The sequence below is a fragment of the Excalfactoria chinensis genome, chromosome 1, assembly GCF_039878825.1.
Source record: "Excalfactoria chinensis isolate bCotChi1 chromosome 1, bCotChi1.hap2, whole genome shotgun sequence".
NCBI lineage: Eukaryota > Metazoa > Chordata > Aves > Galliformes > Phasianidae > Excalfactoria > Excalfactoria chinensis.
The window spans coordinates 157,448,936-157,473,331 of NC_092825.1; the positions used below are offsets into that span (position 1 = coordinate 157,448,936).

The following is a 24,396-nucleotide window of genomic DNA, read 5'->3' on the forward strand; positions in this document are numbered from 1 at the left end:
TCATATACATTTTTTAGTAATGAGAAGAAACTCTCATATAACTGTTCATATGCATTCTGAAAACATAGTGCCATTTTTTATCATTACCACACTGAAATCTGTATTTATTCTAGTAGCAGAGTAGACTACTTTTAACCTACGTATCAATAATATAATTTAGTGTTGGTTTGCATTCCTTCTAGATGTCATTTGTACTAACCCACTGATGTTAACAAAAGTTTGTATCAAAACAACAGAGCAGCTGAGCTGTAGTGGGCTGAATAATGCCTTACTACAAGTGAAACGTAGGCAAAAAAAAAACTATAAATGCAAAGTGTTATTTGAAAGGCAAAAATTGTGCAAGCGTTGTTACGCATTTCTACTAATTGAATATCTTTGCAGTGTGAACATTCTTTTAGTCCTTTATGGGACCACGTCAAAGAAATTCTATATAGGAATTACTTTTGTAAGGAAAGACAGACTTTTCTTACACATGCACAGCTTGTGAATCTTACGTAGTTTGAAACAAAGGTAGGCTATCATTATTAATATTACAGGGGTAATTTCTCTTGATAAAAGATGGTGATAAAATCTTTCACAGCTGGTTTTTCAGCAGATTTACTGAGCTCCTGTGTTCCAGCATGTTGATAGTGGTGAGCAGCATTTAGTAAGACATACAGTTATTTCTCAGATGGGAATGGGAGTCTTCTGCAATGTTTCCCAAGTTTTCAGTCAGCTATTTGGAGTACACATATTGAACAAATAGGAGTGATGGTAAGAAATGTTGGTTTTTGTTTTTTGTTTTTTTTTAATATGAAATAATCTCATGAAGGCTCAAATTACAAAAGACCTTCACTGTGACCATTCTGGGGACTTCAGAATCCTGCAGATGAGGTTATTACTATATCTTACCTCCTCTGAAAACCAATTCCACTTTGTTACAATGTCAGCCAAAGTTTTTCTCAAGATGACTGATTCGTGTCAGTGTAGGAATTACCAACTAAGTAAAACAGGCAAAAAAAACAGTAGATTGTTTTGCATGCTAAAATTGGCAAAGCAGAGTAAAAGAATCAGCCAGAGTGTCTAGAGCTTTATCTTTATTAGTAGTTCTTCTAGGAGTTACATTTCTCATTTTGATGCAAGGTATTTTTTCATTGCCGCTTATGCTTATCTTCTGATCAATTCACACAACCAGTTACTTTTCCATAGTTTCATCATGAGATATCCATGGCGGTACAGTAAGTTTTATCAGGTAGGACACCTTTCTCCACCCATTGCTCAGTAATGAATGCTGTTTGCCCTACAGTACGGACTTAAGTGGCTCAGTATTCCAGTTGCACTATTTAAACCCTAATTATGAGATTCCTCCACTTGCATTTTGAGTACAGTGCATACACACTACAGACTTCATTCTTTCATCTGGTTCTGAAAACTTGCCCTTGGCTTTTTTTTTAGGATCAAAGTCTCGGGGGGTTGGTTTTGAAACGTGTGTCTGTTTCCACAGTCACTGCAGGAGCACGTAGAATGAGGGTGGTTTCTGCACACAAGCAGCTTGTGCTTTTGTCATTCACTCCTTTCTGTGTTTATTCTGCATGTGTGATTTTGACAGCTGTATGATATAGCCATGTTAGACTTGACAAGTCAGTCCATAAATGTAATGGTTAAGTGATACAAATCTTTTTAGTTCTTACTGGTTGATTGCAGTCTCTTAAATGAGAAGGACAATGCTTGAGGTGGGTGGATGTTTGCTTATTTGTTTCTCTTTGTGTGGGGGTTGCACTGAAGTAAACGTCACCTATTTTTTCACTATCTATTGATATCATATTTTAGTTTGGTATTCTCATTTCACAACATCTGTATAATTATGGTAACTTCTAGAGTTGCGTTACAGAGGTTTAAAATGGATGAATATGAGTGTTTTAGTTAAGGTGAGAGTGTAACAGCAAATAATTAATTGTTGCAGGACACAAATATAAGCAACAATGATCAGAAATTGCTAAGGCTTTCACAAGTGTCCTTGAGTTTCACTAAAGCACCGCATGACAGTTTGGGAACTTTTTTCAGCACGTGTTGGCTGTTTTTGTACGCTTTGGCATCTCCTGTATACTTCTCAGTGTGTTGGTCCCTGGGTGGTAGCAAGTTCTTAGGTCTTTGTTTTAAAAAGTCAGCCTATTACCAGCTCTCATTCCCCGACTCCAAAATTACTTCCTTCTTCATTTAACTGCTGCAGAGACTGTTTTCGGATATGGTTGGATTTTTTGATTCGTTCTGAATGAAAGCATCATTTACTGGGCTTATTAGTGTCTTTAGTGGGAGTGCAATGCATTATTACACGGTCAACGAGTTGTTTGTTTAAACTGAAATTAGTTTTTTCTGCTAAGCAGCTTACCGCCATAGATGCTGAATGCGGTACTAGACCTCTTTTGCTTCTAAATAAGATTGGCATGTTTTGTTCTATCTTTGAGGTTTCATCCTTAAAAAACAAAGCAAATCAAATGTAACTGCATCAGCACTTCATATTGCTCTAAATAAAATTACTGTTAAGAAATACCAACCTTGTGCTAGGCTGTGTTTGTCCCCTCCTACGTGTCAGCTGGCCTAAGTAAAATTTAAGTCTTAGAGTTTTACTTATTTCCAGTTTCACTATTCACTTTTCAGGGCAGAAGAGCTTTTTAAACATTCTAAAGGTTAATTTCTTCCTAGCTCGACATCGAAACATCACAGTAACAGAGAACAGGCATCTGAACTGGAACGTATTCCTTTGCTTATTGGGTGCACTGTCAGTTCATTAAGCAAGTGAAACTGAACAACTACTTCAGAAAATTCCTCCAAAACATAATATTTTTCCTTACCTGTATAATTTCCTTTCAAAAATACTGACCTTCATTGATAGTACATTCTCCTTTGCATTGGAAAATGGTACAATATTTTAGATTGCTGCATTGTGAAAGTACAAGTTGTTGTTTGGGTTGGTGTAATGTTAAATATTTTGTGTGTGTATCAGTATTATTTTCGCATATAATGCCTCATTTTGTATAGGTAGCTTAAGATACTTCATGAAGTCAATGGTACTTTGCAAAAAGAATATAGAAGTTTAACCTGCTAATACGTTTTCTAAATGCTAGTTAAAGAATTTAGTGTCTAATTCTTAGAAACTTTGCTAAAGTTAATGTAGTCAGCTGGTGATGTTCTCAGTTTCCATCTCTGGATGTCATTTTAAAGTGGTATTTGAATACCAGATTCTTGGTTATATGTTATGTTAGAGAATGTTACACGCTTCTAACAGTTTAAGTATTTCTTCCCTGAGATTTCATGCTGCTGCTGCTTGTACTTTTAACAGCTTTCTAACCCACTGTCTGCTATTGTATAAGTGAGATTTTACAGCTGATTCTATGTAAGCATTTAAGGCATAGAGGGACAAAGGTGTTGTAGATCCCATTGGAATAAATGGATCGCATACACCCCCCCCACACACCTCTGGGCATAACTTTGGAAGAGTTTGAAGGGCTGAGCTCTTCTAACTTGACTTTCAGATATTGTTTGATAGCCTCAGTATTTAGAGGAAACCAAAGAAAGCTGGGGTGCCTAGCAACTAAGGCAATATTAGGAAGAAACTATTCCTACATGTTTATGCTAGAATATTGTGATAATTTATCTTTATATTTTTGTATTTTTAATTTTATGCACTGTTTTTTTCTGTTCTAATGGCTGCCCTTCGGGATAGGCTGACCTCTGCTCTCCGTATGACATCCTGCAGTCGGATATTCGTCACATTCGAAAGACTGTTGACACTCTGCTCGCCCTCGGGGAGAAACCCCCACAATCAACTTCTACCTTTCGCTCCTGGGATCTATTAGGCTTTTGTCTTTTCCACATACTTTTTGTAGTCTTGATGTTTATAACTTATCACTGGAATGTGCTAACAGCATAACCTGTTCGCATGTGCACACAAACTTTCTGCTTTGTCTCTGACAAATTACAGGTACTTAATTTCCTTCCTTTGTCTTAAAAAAATCTCCCTTTTCCTTCGCTTCCCTTCCTTGTAATATCCTTGTTAATCTCTTGAAATAGGGGAGAGAGGGATTAGCATCACAAACTGATCTCAAGGCAAGTCCTCTTCCCCCCACTCCAGCTCAAGTTTAAGAACTTAGGTACCTCTTTATAGTTTATGTTGCCTAGACTATACACTGAATGTGGTAAAGCACTGAAACAGCTCTTATTCCACTTTTGAATGAAGTCTAGGTGTATATCAAGCTAAACAGAGCCAACCCTTTCTAGGAAAAGACAGATATGCTTTTGTGAAAGGCATTCAGAAGAACTTGTGAAAATCCAAGAATGCTACAGATATTGAAGCAACTGAGGTGGCTGTTCAGCAGATGTGACAATATTTTCTGAGCTGCTGCCAATGAAGTGTGCATTATATTAAAGAGCACTTAACGGTAATTTGAATGATAGTTCTCTGTTTTAAATCCTTTAGTTTAACAAGGTGTACTGTAATTTTAAAGATGATTGGTCATCTCTACTGTTCTGATTAAATTCCATACTGGAGTAGTTATTTTCCTACTTATATTTTGTTTTCCTCCAGATTCCATGGAATAATCTTCTTCCTCTGTCTCACAAAGCAGAATTTATCTGCTTTAAAACATTTGAAGATGACTGTAAATTAGTACTGGGCATGAGGAACACCTCATATGCAAGGCACTTTACTTACAGTATTTTAGAACGAAGATTACAAAAGACGATGTGATACAATATGATTGAGAACAAACTGTTAGATTCCTTTCTCTGTCATTCTTATGTGTGACATCAAGCAAGTTTTGTCACTTATCTCGTCTCTGTTTCATCACCTGTGAAACTGCTGGTAATGTTTGTTTGTCTGACAAGTGTAGTAAACACGGTGTACCTAGGAAAATTGGTTGTCTAGGAAGAGTTTGGATTTTCCTTCTAGGAGGTTTTAAAGAATTAGGTTAGACACACTGGTCAGGAAGCCTTTTGGTGTCTTTGAACTCTGCCTATGGTTAGAGCACTGGACTGAATGACTTCAACTTCCCTTCCAGTTCTGTTTTCTGTTAATTTATTTGTAAAACTTGAATAAGACAAGTATTAATTTTATTTTATATCAACATGAAATATACAAATGGAAAGTGACTATAGGCATAGTGAGGCTTAAAAATTATAAAGCCTCAATTATAGGCCCATATTTACTACTGCTAGATGCTGCTGATGAAATTCTCAGTTCAGTATCAAGTTTTGTGGCTGTGAAATAGAATTATTTATTTCCCACTGGCTATTACATCCCAAAATTACCATCTGACTTTTAGGAGATAATTAGCATAAGAAGTTGTTTGCTACAGATTACTCTGCTAATGATTATGATATAAGGCTACGTTATAAATACTTGGAATTCCTTAGATGCTTGTAAAAATGTATTAAAAAGCTTCTAAATGCAGTTCTATTCCAGTTTTCTTGGCTTTAATACGAGAGTGTGTCTGTGCACGTATGAAGGGTGAAGGATGTAGTTAGTTGTTTTAAGTTGGAAAAATTACTTTCAGACAACTGATAGACACTAAGCCCTTTATAAAATCAGTTCTAGCAGCTTCCAGTGCATACGTGTAATGATTCCATTAGTGGCTTCTGTGACTTGGTATGAATTCAGTTAATTCTTCTAGGTTCTTAGTTCCTTCAGGAACTTTGCTAGTTGTTTGGGTGCATAGCTATGGGCTTGTGCCCTCATCCTGTGCAGACCTGTCTTCTAACTGTGCACCTAGTTTCAGTGGTTCCAATAGCAGACACACTTACTAAGTAAAGAGTCTGGGCTTAATGTTAAAAATTCCACTTTCAGAAGGTCTTGGTTTTGTCTTGTTCCAACAGTATTGCTTTCCATGAAACTGAGAAAGTGACGTAAATCACTTCAGAAGCTATTAATGTATGGCTACTTATAATCCGGTGTATGTATTTGAGGCAGAGTCATTGTCTTCTGTAGGGCTGGGTTTTTACCTGTGCCCTGTGTGATAAACAGGTCCCCTCGTTAATGCTTTGTGTTGTGCATTTCCTATGTAGAACCAATCCACATGTACGAGTGTATTTTAACATTCTTTGGAATGAGAAAACCAAGTAGCAAAAGTTGTCGCTACTGTCCTGAGGTTCGTATCTGTGCCACTGTCTAGTATTACGTGGTTATTCACAGTGTTCAGTAGGTTGGTGAGAAAAATAACTGATCAGTCTTGTAGAGGTGTGTCAGCATAGACAACTGCTTGTGTGCTTGTGATGCATGATTCTCAAACCTATCCAAAGTCTGAACTATACATATGCTTACCATGCAGACAGTTGTCTTTAACTTGGAGTATATTTTCTCACTTTTCTCAGCCTTAACTATGTACAGCAATGCAAGTGTATCATTACAAGCAATATTTGGAGTTACGGAGTTGAAGCCATCTTGGACCAGACTGTGAAAGATGTCCATTGCTCTGTGACAAGCACAGCCATACATACTGTACACAAAGGTTATCTGTGTGTTTTTCTTAGTCGATGCTGATAACACTTCCAAATACATGCATCTTAAAGGGAAAGAGATAGCGGTAGAACATATCCTTACTTTACATTAAGAGTTAATATTGTAATGTTTCTCAGAATACTTCTAAAATGTAGTAAGGGTATGAAAAATGACAGTCTTTTCCTCCCTGAAGACAGTAATTCTATTAAACAGGGAGGTGGAAACTATAGCAGGTATCTACTCTAGTGGACTCTTGGATAAAGTCAGAGTCCTGCTTCCATGCTGTTCTTCCTGTGGTGTTGTATTCAGGATACCAAGAGTTCTGCTGGCTGGTGATTCTTCACCTCTTAGGAGATCCCAGTATTGAAATGTTATATAGAGCTGATGTTTACAGTCAGTCTCATGACTAAGGGGATAACTTTGGGCTTTAAAACAACCTAGGCTGTTGTTCAGTGTCTCATTCGTTCACCACTGACATGAATTACATTCCACCTCATGTTTTCCCCATTCAGTTGGGTTTTTTTTTCCTTGCAGTGACAGCATGGTCATCAGGCATTTCTAAACTGTGATTTCATCATCAGTTGATCTGCTCAGATTTGTACTATACCCACTGTATTAATTACTTTTTGATCCTCTGGAGATCATTACATCCTTAGTGCAATAAAGTAATAAATACAAATTATAATGGATTCGTTTAATTTGCGTACAAGTGAATTGTGTTTGCACTGGATTACAGCTGGGATTTTGATGTGAGGATTTGGCTTTGTTTTTCCTTGATCCAGAAAAAAAGATAAGTATGTTCAAGTGCAGTGTAGTAGATGTTCAATGCCTTTTTTCTGCACTTAACTATTAACAAGCTTTTACAGCTGCGATCTGTTTATAGATCCTGTCATGTTCCCAACAAGTTCAGTGGAAGTCTACACTTAATGTGAGTGGGAATTTGACTAGACCCAGGTAAATACGTATTCAGTCCAGTCTTCTATTCCATAGACATAAGTAAGTTTTCTGATTGCTGTGTAATTGTTTTCACTCTTTATCATCTCGCTCCTGTTACTACAAAAAATTAAAGCACTCATATATACAGGTTTAGAAAAAGTGGTAGACGAGGCTTTATGGTCCACTGTCATTTCCAGCACATAATCTGTGTAACGCAGAAAAGAGCAATATAAAAAAAAAATAATAAAAAATCAGGTAATGATCCATTCTACTTGACTGATACAAAACATTCTCATTCCTTCACTTCATCTCTTAGATTTTAAGGTATATGGTTACGATATGACTGGTATCTCCCCTGTAAGTGTACATTTTCTCTTACTGTTTAACATGTGTCTGTCTTTAGTAAGCTTCTTGCGCTTTCTGTTCCCTCCACGTTCAGGTTGCTGTTTTCTCAGTGTGTTAGAGCACAACTATGAGACATTTTGGCAAAATATATTGTCTACCTTAAAATTGTGTGGCTGAAGGCCAGAGTTTGTAAAAGGGTCCAAAGCCATCCTCTGCAAATGCAGTTATGTAAATATTTGCAATTTATCGCATGTTCAGAAGATGCACATATTTAGGCATCTCATTGGCTATAATTCTAACTACAGAATTGCAGCTCTAGTCATGAAGTTCCGGGTTGTTGGGGTTTGAGTTTTGGGGTTTTTTTTTGCATTTTTGAATCTGGTTACAAGTGTATGAGTCAACAAAACATACTAATCTTTCCTTTGGAAATTAAAAGAGAAACTTGATGAAATATACCTGCAGCCTGGATTACTGTGCTTTTTGATCTTCTGGTCTTTTCTGTTGTGTTTCAAATGGTAACTTCCGGACATTTGGGCATATACAGACATCATCAGTGAGACATTAGCAAAAATATATTTACAAATATATAATTTCGTATTAATAGAATCATAGATTCATAGAATGGCCTGGGTTGAAAAGGACCCCAGTGATCATCCGGTTTCAACCCCCCTGCTAAGTGCAGGGTCGCCAACCACCAGACCAGGCTGACCAGAGCCACATCCAGCCTGGCCTTGAATGCCTGCAGGGATGGGGCAATCCATGTGCCTTCACCTAACAGAAATTCAAGCCTTATGCGTTTGACTGGCTTGTTTAAATGTAGGGATTTTAGTGTCTTTCCATTTCAGAGTGGTTGGCTTCATACATGAAATAACAAGCATTGTATGGAGTTACTTTTATTTAAAAAAAAAAAAAACAAAAAAAAAAACCTTACTTGGAGAAAACGACACATTCCAGTATTTAATTGTTTTATGAGTATTTTATTTTTACCTGTTGATCTGAGTTTACATATTCTACGCATCTGAGGAAGAACAGAATGTCTCTTGCCAAATTTGTAGGTTTCCGTTTCTTTGTTTCTGTTTTTCCTGGTGTCTGGGCCCAAGGATATTTGTTATGGTACAAGCAGTTCACTACTTGCCCTTCTGAATGGCAGCTATTACTTTCTTGTTAATGAACTGGTCTGAGTTGCCAGCTGTTTGCCCTAGCATAACCCAATTCAGACAGTTGCTTGACTTTCAAAACATTTAATGTCCCAGCAAATAGATGTGTATGTGTAAAGATTCACATACCCTGTGGTGTATTCTTTGCATATTCCTGTTTCAATTTTACACTACTTAAATCAGAAGTTTTGTTCCAGGAATAGAAAGTTGCCTTGGCAGCACACATATACGTGTATGGTCGTGGGTATGGTTGTTGTGCTGTCTTTTGGTGTTGCTTTGTGCCTCAGCCTGATTGGTGCCTCCTCTGTTTGGATGGTTTGTTGTTTTTCGTCTTTTGATGAACTTGCTCTTTTGCTTCTTAGGAGTTTGAAAGTGTCTATTTAAGGTGGATGTATATCTGTAGAAAATAATGAAGCTCTTCTGTGCTTCTAGGGAGAAAATTTGTACCAAAAATTTTGGTCTATGTTTTATACTAGACAGAAGAGAGTGGATTGATTATGAGTGGATTGATGGCCCTTCCCTCTGTGATCATTTCTAAGGATTTCTAAACTGAGGATTAGTAGCAAATTCTTTTGCCTTTCTGGCTTTGTTCAGGAATGGTTTTGACGAGGGTGTTTTTAGGAAAGATGATTCATGTTCTATGTTGAAGTTATGCGTTCAATGCTACTGTAAAATAAGCTGAAATCTTTTCAAATGTAGGGGGAGATAAGTGAAGATGAGTCTTGTAAAATCCTTGGGGACATGGGTGAGTTTAGCTGGTTTATTTTCTCAGAATGACAAGTTTTGAGAGTTCTATCATCAGTGGTTTCCAGTGCTTGAAGGTATCCATTGTGGAGGGTAAGAGAGAACAAAGCATGGGTAACATGCCACATCACAGGGACGGTGGTTGAGTACAAGGTCTCAGACAGCTGGGATCTTGACCCACTGTCACTGTTCTATTGAGAGTTGAGTTTATTACCAGTGTGCTCTGAATTTCATCCTTAGTAAGATTTGATTCTTCTCTGAGAAAAGTTAAATGTATTATAATAAGCCTGTGATTTAAAAAATACGTGAGGCAGAGTCATTGAAAGCTGTTGGCAAAGTTTTGGAGATAGCGATTAGTGCTTAGACAAGCGAATTAATGGATGGCATACTAGGACGTAGATCTTCAGAAGTGGATGGTGCGGGGTTTTGTTGAGAGGTTTGGAAAGCTCATCATAGCCACATGCTTAAATAACTGCAGAATTATACAACTCCATCTTCTTCCTAAAAAAAAGGAAAAGCAGTCATTTGTACATCTTTCAAGGACTAACGCAAAATGATGTATAATATAAACAGTAACACGTCCTGAAGCTTCTGACTCGTAGTACATAGTCGTGCAGATCTAGTTGTATGTAGACCTTTATAAATAGTTTCCCTTGAGTGTACATCTTGTAAATGACGGCACAGGAAGGTTGTCTATATGCAGACTGGATTACTAAAAGGCATAGATAATGCATTCTCTGTTAAAGGAGGAACACCTGTGTTGGATCAGGTCAGTGGGGTTTCGTTTTGCTCATTTTAATATGAAGTGAGGCACGAATTTCTTTTATGCTTTTAGTTAAAATGTGTATATAATTGATTACAAAACAAGAACTCTGTTTCTGATGAGAAAGAATGACAGATGAAAGAACAGCTCTTAGAATGCTGTGAGGTATCAAAAAACAGCAAGTTTAGAATTTCTTTTGTTCTGAGCGAAACGTCCTCAACTCTGCTTTTTACAGCAAAATTGGCTTCAGTAGAAAAATACAGGATATTCTTAAACATAAATAACTAGCAAGGTAAGTTGTGTTAGTCCTGGGTTTTTGGATTAAATCCCTGTCCTTCAGCCTTGTAACACTAAACTAAACTGTTGCTTGATTCCGCAGATACTAAATGTTAATGCCTTTTATCTAGAGTGGAAAACTAATGAAATATTGGCACATTGTATGCCACCAAATCTGCAAAATAGGACTCTGGTGTGCTCAGGCACTTGAAAGAAGTCTAAAAGTGGAGAGAATAACTATGGATTTTGTCTATCTATTGCATACCTACTTAGCCAAACTCTAAAAAAATTAATCTCTCTGACACTGTTTCTTTGGTCTGTATGTGCAGAAAGTATTTGCTTGGTATTTTAGGCTATCATCATAGAATCACAAAATGATTTTGGTCCAAAGGGCCTTAAAGACCATCTGGTCCCAACCCCCTGCCATGGGCAGTGCCATCCACCAGCTCAGGCTGCCTAGGGTCCCATTTAACTTGGCCTTGAGCTCCAAGGATGGGGCACCCACAGCCAGTGCCCTACTGCCCTCATCATGAAAAAACTCTTCTTTATATCCAAACTAAATCTACCCACTTTATTTTTTAAGTAGTTACTCCTTGTTCCATCTCTGCATACCTTGTAAAAGAAAAAAAATGTTCCTCATCTTTGCTGTATGCCCACCTTAGCTACTGGAAGGCCACTATGAGGTCCCCCTGGAGCCTTCTCTTCTCTGGGCTAAGCAAGCCCATCTCCCATAATCTTTCTTCATAGGAGAGGTGGTCCAGCCCTCTGATCATCCTTGCGAGCCTCCTCTGGACCTGCTCCAACAGCTCCATGTTCTTCTTATGTTGAGGGCCCTGGAACTCATTGGAGTACTGCAGGCGGAGCCTTGTGAGAGAAGAGTAAAGGCCAACCCTTCAGCCTGCTTGCTGCGCATCTTTTGATGTGACCCAAGATACAGTGGACATTAACACATGAGCTCTTTTAAGGAAAAAAAAATAAAAAAATAAAATAAAATAAAGAAGCAACAACAACAACAACAAAAGACAAATCTTAAGCATTAAAATAAAAATAAAAACCTGAAACAGATGGAAAACAGTTTTCAAAGTGAGCATAAAATACAAATAGATTCATTATTAGTTCCAGCCATCGCAGGTGTTAAAAAAAACATTACTCTTACATTTCAGGTACTGTAGTTAATAAATAAAGTTTGCAGTTTTATCTCTTACGTTGGCTGTCTTTAGCTGTCCAACAGCCTGGAGGTTGAATAGGTCCATCTCAAACCGAACACGGATGCGGTTTGGGTAGGGCTCAAACAAAACCCTCTTCTTGATGAAGGTTTTATTAGAAATTACTGTGGAGTTTTTCCTCTTAAAGGAGGAAAAGTCTTCATGGATGCATCTCCCATTGAGGTTTTGTTGTGGTCAGAGTCCAGGGCAAAGTGGTTTCATTTTGCTGTTAAGGAAAAGGAGAAGTCTGAGAGATGAAGAACTGCTGTGAACTGGAATTGGGCTGATACTGTGGTAGAGGGTGATTGGTTTTCCTCACCTTAGAGTGGTCATCAGTTGGATGCTTCTCACATTGTTTTACTTACCGTGTTGTGTACTTGGAATGGAAGTGAAAAGTGAGTTAGTATCATGTTCAGGTTCTCTTTTGTCGAGGGTGGAAGGGGTTTCAGTGAACCTGACAGAAGTTTAAGAAAGCCAAGTGTTGGTTGTGCATGAAGGAGGTCATGAGGAGAGATGTTGAAGAGATAAGTGATGTCTGAACTGTAGAGTGCGCATGTAAGGAAATGGGACGGATGACCATGGATTACATAGAGGTAAAATAAGAGACTCTTAGCTGACATCTCTCACGTCACCAGATGCAAGAATACTCAGCAGAAAACAGGCAAGCAAGGGAAAGAACAGAGCACATCACATACGTGGTGGTTTAGAGTGACCTAACATACGGCTTAGGGAGGGGCTTTGTGAGCCAGACGTTGTATCCACATGTTTGTGTTTAATCCTGTTTTATTTTTCTGTGTGTTTTTGTCATCCCATTTTTACACTTCTGGCTTCCATGTTGTGACAACGAGTCTCGCAGTTGTAATTATGGTTTGTGGTGTAGTCATTTATTATGAACCTGGTGCCTGATTTCATAGTCTCGTGTATTTCATTAACGTGAACACCCAGTTATGTTAACAACTTCCTTAAAGATGGAGCCAGTTGTGACAAAGCTGCCTCTCCATGCAGGCCTTTTTGCAGTAGTTCTCTGTGTGGTTTCCTTTTACCTGCAGGAGATAAAGTATTTCTTATTTGACTGCCTGCTGATAGAATAGCCTGTGTGGACAGATAGTGGGTTTTATCCCGGCCACAACTGCTGTGTCCTGATGGTAAATGAAGTTGATTCCTGGGTGTTTTAAAATGAACATCTAATTACTCAGAACGAAATGCTCCATCTGTTGAACGCACACCATTGCACACACTTTTCTGTAAATGCTAATGGGTGACTTCAAGGTGGACGTCCTGGGACCGAGACCTGCCCTCCTAGAGCTCAGCAGCAGAACTTCTTTTGACTGATAAAATCCAGCCTTTCATCCCCAAATGATGGCCGATGCTTCATTATCTCACTTCATAGGCAGAAGTTCAGCGTGTACCTGGCAGCCCTAACTCTAGCTTAAGATGTTCACATACTTGTAATGACCACCAAATATGCTGCTTTTCCTGGTAGGCCCAGAACATGAACAGATTTCACGCTAATTCATAGATCTAATGAGAGCCAAATTGAGAGACTTTATCCAAACCTGGGAAGCTCTTTTGAACTGCAAACAGGAAATGGCTCCTGCTTGTTGGGTGCGAGGGTTTGCAACGAGTACTGAGTAACCTGATCTTGTCCTCTGTTTGTCTTTTTCTAGGAGAAGCTCTGCCTACCACACCACATCCTAGAAGAAAAGGGCTTGGTAAAAGTGAGCATAACAGTTCAAGCATTGCTAGATGTAACCACAGTGAAACAAGCTTTATTCACGTGAAAACTACTCTCTGCTGTTACCAGCTCCACTGTGCCATCAAAGAATCAAATCACTGCCCGTCTTTACAGACTGCATTGAAATAACAGTGCTCCAAGAGTATTCTGACACTCCTGATTTTAGAGTCATCTTTGAGGTTGTACACGCACGCCCAGCTACAAACCAGAAACTAAAAGGAAACATTCTGTAGAGGGAACTGGAGCCTCACTGCTTTTCTAGCTCACTTTGTTACCGTACTTACTGAAACTGCCACCTAAAAATGTGTGGAGTATGCAGCTGTCTTGCAGCAAGATACCTTCGTGTCATTAAACTAAGAGTCCTCACAATCACTTTTGGAGGGAGGGAGAGTAAATCAGACTTCTGCCACGTCAGGTTTTCCTGCAGTCGCTTCGGGCTGTTATTGCCTTTTAAAAATATCCAGACACACAAAAAAAAAAAAATATTTATATGAATATTATTTATTAGCGAGTTGTTATTCATCCTTTGGATGCAAAATGTAAATTAGGAAACTGTATTTTATTACTGCTTTTTTTGTGGTTAAACACTTTATTTTAATATAAATACTTAGTTAATTTTTATTCTACCAGGGGTGCAGTAGCTCTCCATCTCCGTACTCTCTAATACCTAAGAGCAAAAGCAAACCAAGTAGGTGCTTCAGTTGAAAGGACAGCTAAGCTGGAACGGCATGCGTTAGCTTTCAATGTGTGGAACACCGATGAAGGTCTGTCTGCATTCCGTCTATTTCCGACATTCCAGCAGCACTTTCCCCCCCCCTGCAAACCAACCCCCCCACACACCCACACCCACTGATTCAATTGGCTGAAGCAGAGCACACCCATGACTTGTATATAGACGTTTAACGTAGGAAAAAAGAGGTGAACTTGAAAAATAAATGTGAATATTTTTGATTGCTTATTTTACTATGCACAAGCCGTTTAACTTTTAGCCGCAACAAAATGAACGACGCGCGTTAGGAGGATGGTGGGTCTCGAAATATGATTGTGGTTTTTTTGCACTGTAACTTGATTTTCTTGTAAAGACCATGGAACAAATAGAACAGAGCACAAGAACGCTAACAGGGAGCCAAAAAAAAAAAAACCCCTCGTTAATTCCTTTAAGAGGAGCTGAAGTCATTAATAGGGCCAAGAGCCTGTCTTACATCTGCTCACTGAGGTCACTGGGTTCCCCCCTAATCGAGCACAACGTTCTGTAGTAGGATCAGAGGTCTGATCCTACAGACATTCATGTCAGCAATAGGACAGAAGCTCCTCTTTCTTATTACTGCTTTACGTGTTTTGAAAAGGTTTTTCAGGAGCATAATTTATTATGAAAGTGTCATCTTTAGATCCAGAAGTCCCAGCACAGCCATTATCGCAGTGTCTGGAAGGAACTTCCACTTTACGTAGCTTGGACAGAGGCTGCAGGTGTGAGTTGGGTGGGCAGGGTGGGAGAGGTGTGTGTTGGGGGGTGGGGGGAGGGAAAGGTGAGCTGAGCAGCCTGTGCTGCACAGGGGCTGTGGTTGGAAATGTGCACCATGATGGAAATGAGGCGATGTGGTGGGAGAACACACAGGAAGTGAATGTGGAGAAAAGCGTTGTATGAAGCGTTGTATTAAGGGCTTTCTGAAAGCACGACGCATACTTGTCCCTACTGCACATCTAGGCTAAGTTGGCTGTGTGTTTGCAGCAGGCTTTCAGTCTTCAGTACAGTATTTGGATTGAGGCTGTGCATTGTAACACCACGGACTGCCAACGTCTGTACTGAGACGTATGGAGTCAGAGCAGGCCTGCAGGCACCCAGTACGCACGAGGTAGCAGTTACTTCAACCAAAGCAAAAGCATTTGTTTTATAGAGGGAACGGTGACTTACTTACTTACAATGGTAACTTGGATGGGCAGCTATGGCATATTGTTTCCTATAAAACATACTGTGCACTTTACCGCTGAATTAAAATGTATTTTAATATTCTGCAGAGCTGCACAAATACCCGTCTTGTCACAGAGCACGAGCAATGTAAAGAAAATATAAGTGTCCGAGGTAGAGTTTATCACGTTTTAAAGAGCATTCAAAGCTGGACTATAAAATAGGAATATTGATTTCCGCGTCTCGAGGGACAAAACGCAGGTTTCCTGAGTATTTTTTTACACTGTATATATGGCAGCTTTGTAATTATTCTTTTGACAGAATCTTGGTTTTTCATAATTAAAATGTCGTTCTTCCTCCCGATTGCGTCTGTCGGTATTTGCTCAAAGCTGGCTGTAAATGGCTCTACCTATTTTGTAATAAGGCGTTTTTTTTTTTTTAATGCAGTCTTAACCTGTATGGCTAAAAAGAGGATCTTCACGAGTCTTTGTACACTATTTATATGTGCAATAAAACGTGCATGGTGGATCGATAATGCCATAAACAGTGAACATAACGCATATAGGAAATCCTTACTGTAGTTACGATTAAACTCTTATCATTTGTAGAAACCACTTAATGGCTACTTAATGGCTACCGCTTAGTGCCTGGCTGGTAGTTTGTTGTAAAAGAGACAATGCCTGGAGAGCTTAACTGTGTGGGTGATGGAGGAGGTGGATGTGTGAGCCAAGTAAAGGAACTGCAGAGCTCAAGTAGGAATAGGATCCTGTTGGGGAATAGGAATGGTCCTATTAAACCAAAGAAACCCACAAGCATGCTATAAGCCTGTTTCTTGCTGAGCAAAAAAGGAGTGGAAGACAAACTGCCTCCTTTAGCACAGACTGCTTCCTTTCATAGAGCATCAACCCTTGTGTTGGTCATTAAGTGTACAGAACAGGAAATCACAACGTGCAGCTTAATTAACTACCTTGACTGGTTGTGGCACTGATGATTTCATGTAGCGCTAACTGATGAAATAAACACAGGTCTTCCATTAGTGGCAGCGGCACGCTGTTGCTCACTGCCTTTGCTTAAGGTACACTAGAAACAAGGCCTGAGGTCCCAAATGCTTACATTCATATTATTAAGAGCTCATTAACTCATCCATTCATTTTCTTCTCGACCAAAAACGCAACATTCACCTTCGTGGTGTTAAAACTTTTCAAGCATGCAAGAATATCCAAGACACTCTGAAGCAACAAATTAAGTGTGACTTTTATTAGCAGTGCAATCAGAAGAGCTCCGTTTTACAGATGCTGCTTCAACACACGATCTGCGTTCTGTTCAGCCGTACCCTTCAACTCCCACGCTCCCATTTGTGTAGTTCAAGCGTTAAGGAACTTGGCATGGTGTTTGATGTGGTCATTGATAAACGTAGCAATGAAAAAATAGCTGTGATCGTAGCCCTGAAAGAACAACGACAAAGAAATAAGCAAGTGCAGATAGTTCATAGAATCATAGAATGGCCTGGGTTGAAAAGAACCGCGATCCGAGGCACAGATGGAAGTAAATTTGGTGAGGGGTGTGAAAAATAACAGGAAGGATTCTACAGGTCAGCTGAGGAAGGCCCAGGAGGGTGTACTGTTTCTGGTAAGTGAGAAGGGACAGCTGGCAACAACAGACACAGAAACTGCTGAAGTACTCGATGCGTTCTTTGCCCCAGAAGTCCCTGACAGGCTTCCCACACTTCCTGCATCCTTGAACCTCTAGGCAGGGCCAGGGGAGCAAAATCGAGTCCGCCTCACGAGGCTGAATGTGTACAGTTACCCGGAGAAGCTGTGGGTGCCCCATTCCTGGAGGCACTCCAGATCAGGCTGGATGGGGACCCAGCTGAGTTGCTGGGTGGCTCTGCCCATGGCAGAGGGTTGAGACTGGGTGGGCTTTAAGGTCCCCTCCAACCTGAGCCATTCTGTGAACAGCAGCATCAGCTACATGAGCTGCCTCTCCATCTTAGCACTGGCAGATTTAACAGCAGACAGAGCTACCATCAGATCGGTGCGAGGAAAGTGCAGCCACGGCCCCACCTAGTGGTACAAGGAAGCTGAAACTGCAACGTTCCTTTCCTCAGCCAGGGGCAGACTCTCAGGTCACTACAAGCACAGCCGGTGACAAAACACCCTCACACCTCAAACTCATCAACAAAACAGCATCAACCCAACAGCAGGGTCTGTGGAAGCGACTTGCCTGCTGCAGTCTGAAGACTACTGGGATTTTCCGCTCTGTGCAGGCTGCGATGAAGTTATCTGGCAGCAGCTGGCCGGCTGATAGGAACTGATCATCTTTGCCTTGATCAATCAGGATGTCCAGGCGAGAGTCTGGATAGGACTTCACGAGCTGCGTAGCATCGTATGCCTGCAGAAGTAAAAAGGAGACAACACCCACGTATGTGAGTTAGAACGGGCCGAATTTACTGACTGTGAGGAAACAACGGTAAGTACAGAGTGCTGTGTTATACTGACCAAGACATCGAATTACAACCTGGGAGAGCCATCAGGCTCCTGTGCGCTACCCTGTAACTATACAGTGCTGGAATTCAAACAAAAAGCGTGTGTTTAATGACAGAACAGTCATCAGGCTCACCTGCAGCGAGCTGGAGCGGTGGTACAGGTCTATGCTATGTCTTTTGCTAACTATAGAAGTGTTTGCAGTGGATCCTCCTGAACCAAGCACCTGATTGACAACATCTGGTCCTGCAGCAGGCTAGCACAACGATGTATGCCCAAATAACACAGCAACCAATATATCCGTGTGCTTGTATCTTAGCAATGCTCGTAAGACTACTTTTATTTCTAAATTAGGGACCTAGAGCTAAAACCTGACTCCTGGTTTAATCATGTTCTATGGAATATCAATTTCCAAGTACCAATGGGCTCCTCTGCATCAGCCTCCACCAGGCTGCTCCTGCAGATACCATGAGGCTCAGCAGTCAGTTTGATGAGAGCTTTCTGTCTTATTATGCTTGTCAGGCAACAGCAACACCAGCCCAGCAGACCTGTGCAGTGTTTACTACACTCCCAAGCGTGGATAAAACAGCACCATCAGCTCATGGGCAACTCAAAGAGTTTTGTTCCAGACTTCTGCTGCAATGTATCCACAGATCACTCATTCACGCATTACTAAAGGCCTGCAAGTTCCAGCACATACCTCCCATTTGCTTACATCTGATCCCAGATATCCACCGAGGGCTTTCTTCCCCCACTGGCACTGCATAGGGTTGCAGATAGGAGAAAAAGCCGATACAGACTATTTGGAAAGAAAGCATGAAAAAAAAAAAGCAACAAAACACAACATGAGTTATGAGAAGTGATTTCAATCAATAGAATCTATGATCCTATTATACACTCTCCCTAGAACCACAGTGTTCACTTCCTTTTTGCACAAGAGCCAAGCTTCGAAATGAAGTGTTAGACACCCCATCCCATTGGATGCTGGATGTTGTCATCAATCCCCTTAAGCAGCAAATAAGCCTGCTGTGTGTTGTGAGAGCATATTTCACCTCCAATTCCATTTTGGAACAACATAAGAAAGGCCTAAGGCATGGAGCTCAGCCTGCCTGAGCATGCAGCAGCATCTCCTGAATTAGCTAACTTAACTGCAGGACTAGAAGTCAGGAAACATGCATTTCAGACCACAGGTGCTGGGGGAAAACATCCAAGCTCTATTTCTTACATTCTTCTTTAGGAATGCCACAAACATCTCCTTGGATTCTGGCATTTTCAGTGCAGTGTTTATTTCATTTTGATAATACAAGAAGCATTTGAGTGCTAAGAGTGAGAACAAATTTCTGAACTACTGGCTCCACAAGATAAAGACAGAGCCACTAAACTTCCCGCAAACAGCAATGCCCGATTCTCCTTCGGAAACACCTGATATCAATAAGCATATCTCAAAAGAGATAAGAGAGATAAGAAGTTTCCCTTATGGGTATAAAAGGCAAATATAACCTGAATCAAATACACAGGAACAAAGTAGAAGATGAATGCAATTTCAGATACCTCGTCTGTTTGAAAAGGAATTAATTAAAAAAAAAAACATCAGTCTTTAAGAAAGATGTTGCTCAGAAAGGTTGTGGATGCCCCATCCCTGGAGGCATTCAAGGCCAGGCTGGATGTGGCTCTGGGCAGCCTGCTCTGGTTGCTGGCGACCCTGCACATAGCAGGGGGGTTGGAACTGGATGATCATTGTGGTCCCTTTCAACCCAGGCCTATGATTCTATGATTAGCCTGAGCATTCCTTGTATAACCTGTATGATATCTTACTTTGTACTTTCCAGGATTCTTCAGAGCAAGAATGAGAGCTCCATGACCTCCCATGGAATGCCCAAAAATAGACATCCGTTCAGGGTTGGTTGGAAAATTGGCATTTATCAGTTTAGGTAACTGTAAAGGAAGAGAGGGATAAAAACATTAAAGCCATTTTCATATGTTTAGACAGAGAAGCACCCAAGGAACTGACACATTTTAATGCCAGGAAGATGCTGAAACCAGAGGTGCATCTCTGGTTCTACTCTTATATTCACGATAGTGGTCTGAAACCAATTTTGACAGACTGTAAAACCAAAAGGAAACGTTTCATCTACCAGCCATTCCTTCTTCAGCTTCACCAACAATACCACTATAACCCAGCAACAAAGTTACCTCATCTCTTATGTAGGAGTACATCCTATAGTTTGTTTTCCAAGGATCTTCAGTAGCATCCACATAAAAACCAGCACCGGTACCAAAATCCCAGCTTTCATCTTCTCCTTCAATATTGCAGCCACCTACCATGAAAATGGATTCTATTCTATTATGTCACCACTATTAGATGTTCAAAACAAGAGAATCTGTCACTCACGTCAAGAGACCCTGGACATTAGTTTCTTACACAGTATGTCTCTACTCCCCCAACCAGTAAGACAACTCAGATTTTCACTCATTAATATGGTACTTTGAAGCATACACACCTCCCTTTTATAATAGCAGGACAAGGGGAAATGGTTTTAAGTCGAAGGAGGGAAGATTTAGGTTGGATAGGGGGAAGTTAGAAGATTTAGGTTGCATGTCAGGAGGAAGTTCTTTACTAGAGAGTGGTGAGGTGCTGGCACAGGCTGCCCAGAGAGGCTGTGGATGCCCCATCCCTGGAGGTGTTCAAGGCCAGGTTGGATGGGGCCCTGGGCAGCCTGGTCTGATATTAAATGTGGGTGTTGGTGGCCCTGCCTGTGGTGGGAGGAGTTGGAGCTTCATGATCCTGGCCTTTCCAACCCAGGCCATTCGGTGATTCTGTACCCTCTTTTCCAAAGTTATACTTTCAAACCAAATTTGCAGAAGTCTCCTTGAAAGTCAGTACACCCCATCTCTAACCCTCCCTTTGATTAGCTGTGATCTTCTAGCCTAGTTTTCAGAACAGAATGGAATATTTCAAGCTATATGTGACATATGCTATAATAACCTCCCCTTCTCAAAGACGTTCCCACTATCTGCAATTCAACATGACGTGGGTTCTTTACCACTGTCAGATTACACTACAAACCTACGTGTAATCCCTGTGACAATCCCTTGTCAATTTGTGCAGGTACTTGTCACCTCATCACAGCATACAAACACATTTTTGCAAGGATCAAAGCTGAATTTGCTGCAGAGAAGTGCCCTTGAACAATGAGTGATTTTCTGACTTAAGAGTCCAGCAGTGGTAGGGACTGTGGGTACTTGTACAACTTGATGGATATAAAGTTGTATCTTCATCATCGAGTCCAATCACAACCTAACCACAGTACCCCAACTCTAACAACCCTCTGCTAAATCATGAGCACCACATCCAAATGGCTCTTAAACACATCCAGGGATGGCGACTCAACCACCTCCCTGGGGAGCCTATTGCAGTGTTTAACTACCCTTTCTGTAAAGAAGTGTTTCCTGATATCCAACCTAAACTTACCCTGGCACAACTTGAGGCCATTTCCCCTCATCCTGCCACCTGTCACCAGTGAGAAGAGACCGGCCCCACTCTCACTGTAAGCATCTTTCAGGTATTGGAAGAGAGCAATAAGGTCTCCCCTCAGCCTCCTCTTCCCCAGACTAAACAGCCCCAGCTTCCTCAGTCTCTCCTCATAGGGCTGATTTTCCAAGCCCTTCACAAGCCTCGTTGCCCTTCTCTGGACCTGCTCCAGTACCTCCATGTCCTTTTTGTACTGAGGTACCCAAAACTGGACACAGTACTCGAGGTGAGGCCTCACCAATGCCAAGTACAGGCGCAGGATGACTTCCCTAGTTCTGCTCACCACACCATTCCTGATAGAAGCCAGGATGCCATTGGCCTTCTTGGCCACCTGGACACACTGCTGGCTCACATTCAGTCGACTGTCCATCAGCACACCAAGGTCCCTTTCCATCAGGCAGCTTTCCAGCCACACCTCCCCAACCCTTTAGGGTTGCCTGGGGTTGTTGTGACCAAAATGCAGGACCCGACACTTGGCCCTATTGAAACTCATACAGTTTGGCTGGGCCCATCGATCCAGTCTATCTTCTGATACAGCACTCCTGAGACTTGAGCAGAACCTGATAAACACTAAGCATTGCACACTGCGTCCCCACAAGTCTGTATTTCAAGTAACTGCAAATCCACCGTGTAAGTTTCCCATATCACACACAAGCTCAACCTTACACAAATAACAGCACATCGTTTCAAAACGGCCATCCCACCAGCAGTCTACTGCAGGTGCACAGAAGAAAGCCCTGGTTTGCTTTAAACTTTTCTAGAGACCAAAACCCTCTGGAGACATGCACTTAATAGCCTACAGAAGACAGTACACAGTAACAAGTAAATAGGATAGCTTTATGTGATGGTACTTTTTCCACTTTGTGGTGGGCTTTTTCATTTGTTTGGGTCCTTAAGTCTCAGCAAGCCACAAAGCACAAGCAACTCTAGTAACACATGCTTCCTGCTTTCCATCTTTTCCCTCTCCTCATCTGTGCTCAGTTCAATGGCCCCTTTGTTCTAGTTTTAGTGCCAACAATTAGAAGAGTTTCAAAGGTAAAACTTTTAGCAGCATGCTATTAAGCAGACAGGTATTAACACCATCTAGGCTGGAACCAGGGCTCGGGGCACAGCATGCTGCTAGCTTAAGGCATGGCAGATAAGCTTAAAGGGTCCTGAGATGTCGGCTGAACACAGTTCTGTGAACAAAGAAAACTACGCAGCCATGTTTTCCACATGTGATAAAAGAATTAGAAAAGATAGCGGGCTTCATTACAAGGACTGAAGTATCTTCTGTCATTTGTGAAAACTTACGTGGGCTGGTGTCTGGTGCAACTACAATGAGGCCATGCTCAGCTGCAGCTTGCTGGAAACCTGCTTTTGTTATAAAATTCTGCTCTGTGCAAGTTAACCCTAGAAGAAAGGAAAAAATAAATACATTTCGCTACATATCGCCCACAGCGTTTCAGTTTCCAAAACCCTTCAGACAGAAAAGGTTCTGAAAAACTGAAGGGATTCCTATAGCCATAAACATGCAGGCCACAGTAGCTTAAATATGCTGAAGGTTATCTATCTGAAGTCATAATTTTACTTACCCGAGAGCCAATACAGCACAGGACACTTCCCAGTTTCTGCTTTCGGAGGCAAGTAGATTCCAAATCTCATTTTGCATTTTAGCTCTGTGCTGTAGCAATAGAACAGTCCTTGTTATCAGCGCTATGCACTTAGCAAGGCTGATAACATCCAAAAGAGAAAGCAGAATCAGTGTGTTGCATTCAAAAGACAGAAATGAGAACACGAATGCCTCCGTGTTCGCCTTCAGTATGAAGTATGAACAGTATGAACTCATCCCTTTTGTCTGTCTGCTCGCAGCACTCTGTAAGCGTGCATAGAAGCAAAATACCCAATAGAGGGAACTGAACTTTGTACAGAAAGCGACAGGACAACTCGAGTAAGAGAGCTCCATCTTAAACGGGAAAAACACTGGTTTCCTATCTCAGGTCTGCAGCATTTCAGTACAGTAAACACGTTCAACATTAACAGAGAAATGCAGGAAGGCAGATAAAACTACAGGCAACATCCCCTTGCTGAAATACAGCTGTTAGTGAGCACACAGGGCTCGCCCTCACACAGAGCACATGAGCAGCAATGAGATCGATTCTCTGCCCTGATAAACACCTCGGCTGTCTCTGCAACGTTTACCTGTCGTGTTCAAACACCTTCTGGAACCCCTCAAAGCATTTGTTGCTAGAAACCTGCTTCAGTGCCATGGCCTTAACTGTTAAAAGAAAAAGGAGCAAGTTAAACTAGGAAAGGAAAGCCTTCGCCCCTCCCCGGGCCTGTCTGTTTTCCTTTACGAGCCCCGAGGGGCTGGACTTCCTGAAGGAAGCCGCAAGGCCCGCTCCCACAGGCAGCACGCACTCCCTTTGCTCCCTCCATAGCTAAGCCTGAAGGCCCGCAAGGCATCACCGCCATCTCCCCCACTTCCACTCCCTCCGCCCGCGCTCCTTTACCTCAGCGGAGCGGTGAGGCCGAGCGGCGAACGAGAGAAGGAAGGGGCGGCTCCTGGGCTGGCACGGCCTCCCGTTGCTCCGCCTGCAAGGCCGGGGCAAGCCCCTCATGTGGCTCGTGTTGTATTTTCTACCTGCTGGGCTAAACTTGCCCTTAAGCAAATTAACGGCTCTTCATCAGCATTTCTAAAACACTCTCCACTTTTCTTCCTTCCCAATCTGTGCATGTTTTGTTAGTTTTTTTTAATGTCCTTGTCTTATTACCGAGGTATTGCCCAGTTAGTTACTTGATCCAAACTTCAGCCAGGCTATTTTCTTTCCTATACATATAGTCAGCTGTCATTACATACATC

General features: G+C 41.2%; 2 protein-coding genes across 13 annotated transcripts in view; one reads left to right on the forward strand and one right to left on the reverse strand.

Annotated features, from left to right (window-relative positions):
* Positions 1-16,146, forward strand: part of LRCH1 (leucine rich repeats and calponin homology domain containing 1) — a 113,306-nt gene extending 97,160 nt beyond the window's left edge. For 4 of the 11 annotated variants that reach the window (XM_072359309.1, XM_072359344.1, XM_072359335.1 and 1 more), the window contains one exon: positions 13,566-16,146. In XM_072359309.1, coding sequence (XP_072215410.1) covers positions 13,566-13,679 — 114 coding nt within the window. In that variant the 3' untranslated portion in view covers positions 13,680-16,146. Of the gene's footprint in view, positions 1-3,703; positions 7,158-13,565 lie in introns of those variants that run through there. The other 7 variants (XR_011905976.1, XR_011905977.1, XR_011905981.1 and 4 more) reach the window with 3 other exon arrangements.
* Positions 16,147-16,769: 623 nt separating this feature from the next.
* On the reverse strand, positions 16,770-24,166 carry ESD (esterase D). Of its 2 annotated transcripts, none has more exons than XM_072342879.1 (9): positions 24,047-24,166; positions 23,736-23,811; positions 23,129-23,217; positions 22,848-22,946; positions 20,216-20,340; positions 19,838-19,957; positions 18,723-18,821; positions 17,763-17,930; positions 16,770-16,984 (listed from the first exon to the last, which is right to left on the reverse strand). In XM_072342879.1, exons 2-9 carry the CDS (start codon positions 23,801-23,803, stop codon positions 16,904-16,906), a joined length of 849 nt encoding a protein of 282 aa, XP_072198980.1. In that variant the 5' UTR covers positions 23,804-23,811; positions 24,047-24,166; the 3' UTR covers positions 16,770-16,903. The 2 variants fall into 2 exon arrangements, with proteins under 2 accessions (XP_072198980.1, XP_072198991.1); XM_072342890.1 differs by lacking the exon at positions 24,047-24,166 and adding an exon at positions 23,955-24,024.
* Positions 24,167-24,396: the final 230 nt, after the last annotated feature.

Bases quoted from the DNA above. Each gene is read 5' to 3' on its own strand.
- ESD (XM_072342879.1), bottom strand. From the start codon at position 23,803: ATGGCACTGAAGCAGGTTTCTAGCAACAAATGCTTTGAGGGGTTCCAG. The intron at 20,341-22,847 runs GTAAGTTTTCAC...TTTTCATGGTAG, and splicing joins TGCACCAGACACCAGCCCAC to GTGGCTGCAATATTGAAGGA. The intron at 19,958-20,215 runs GTAACTTTGTTG...CTTCCTTTACAG, and splicing joins ACTCCTACATAAGAGATGAG to TTACCTAAACTGATAAATGC.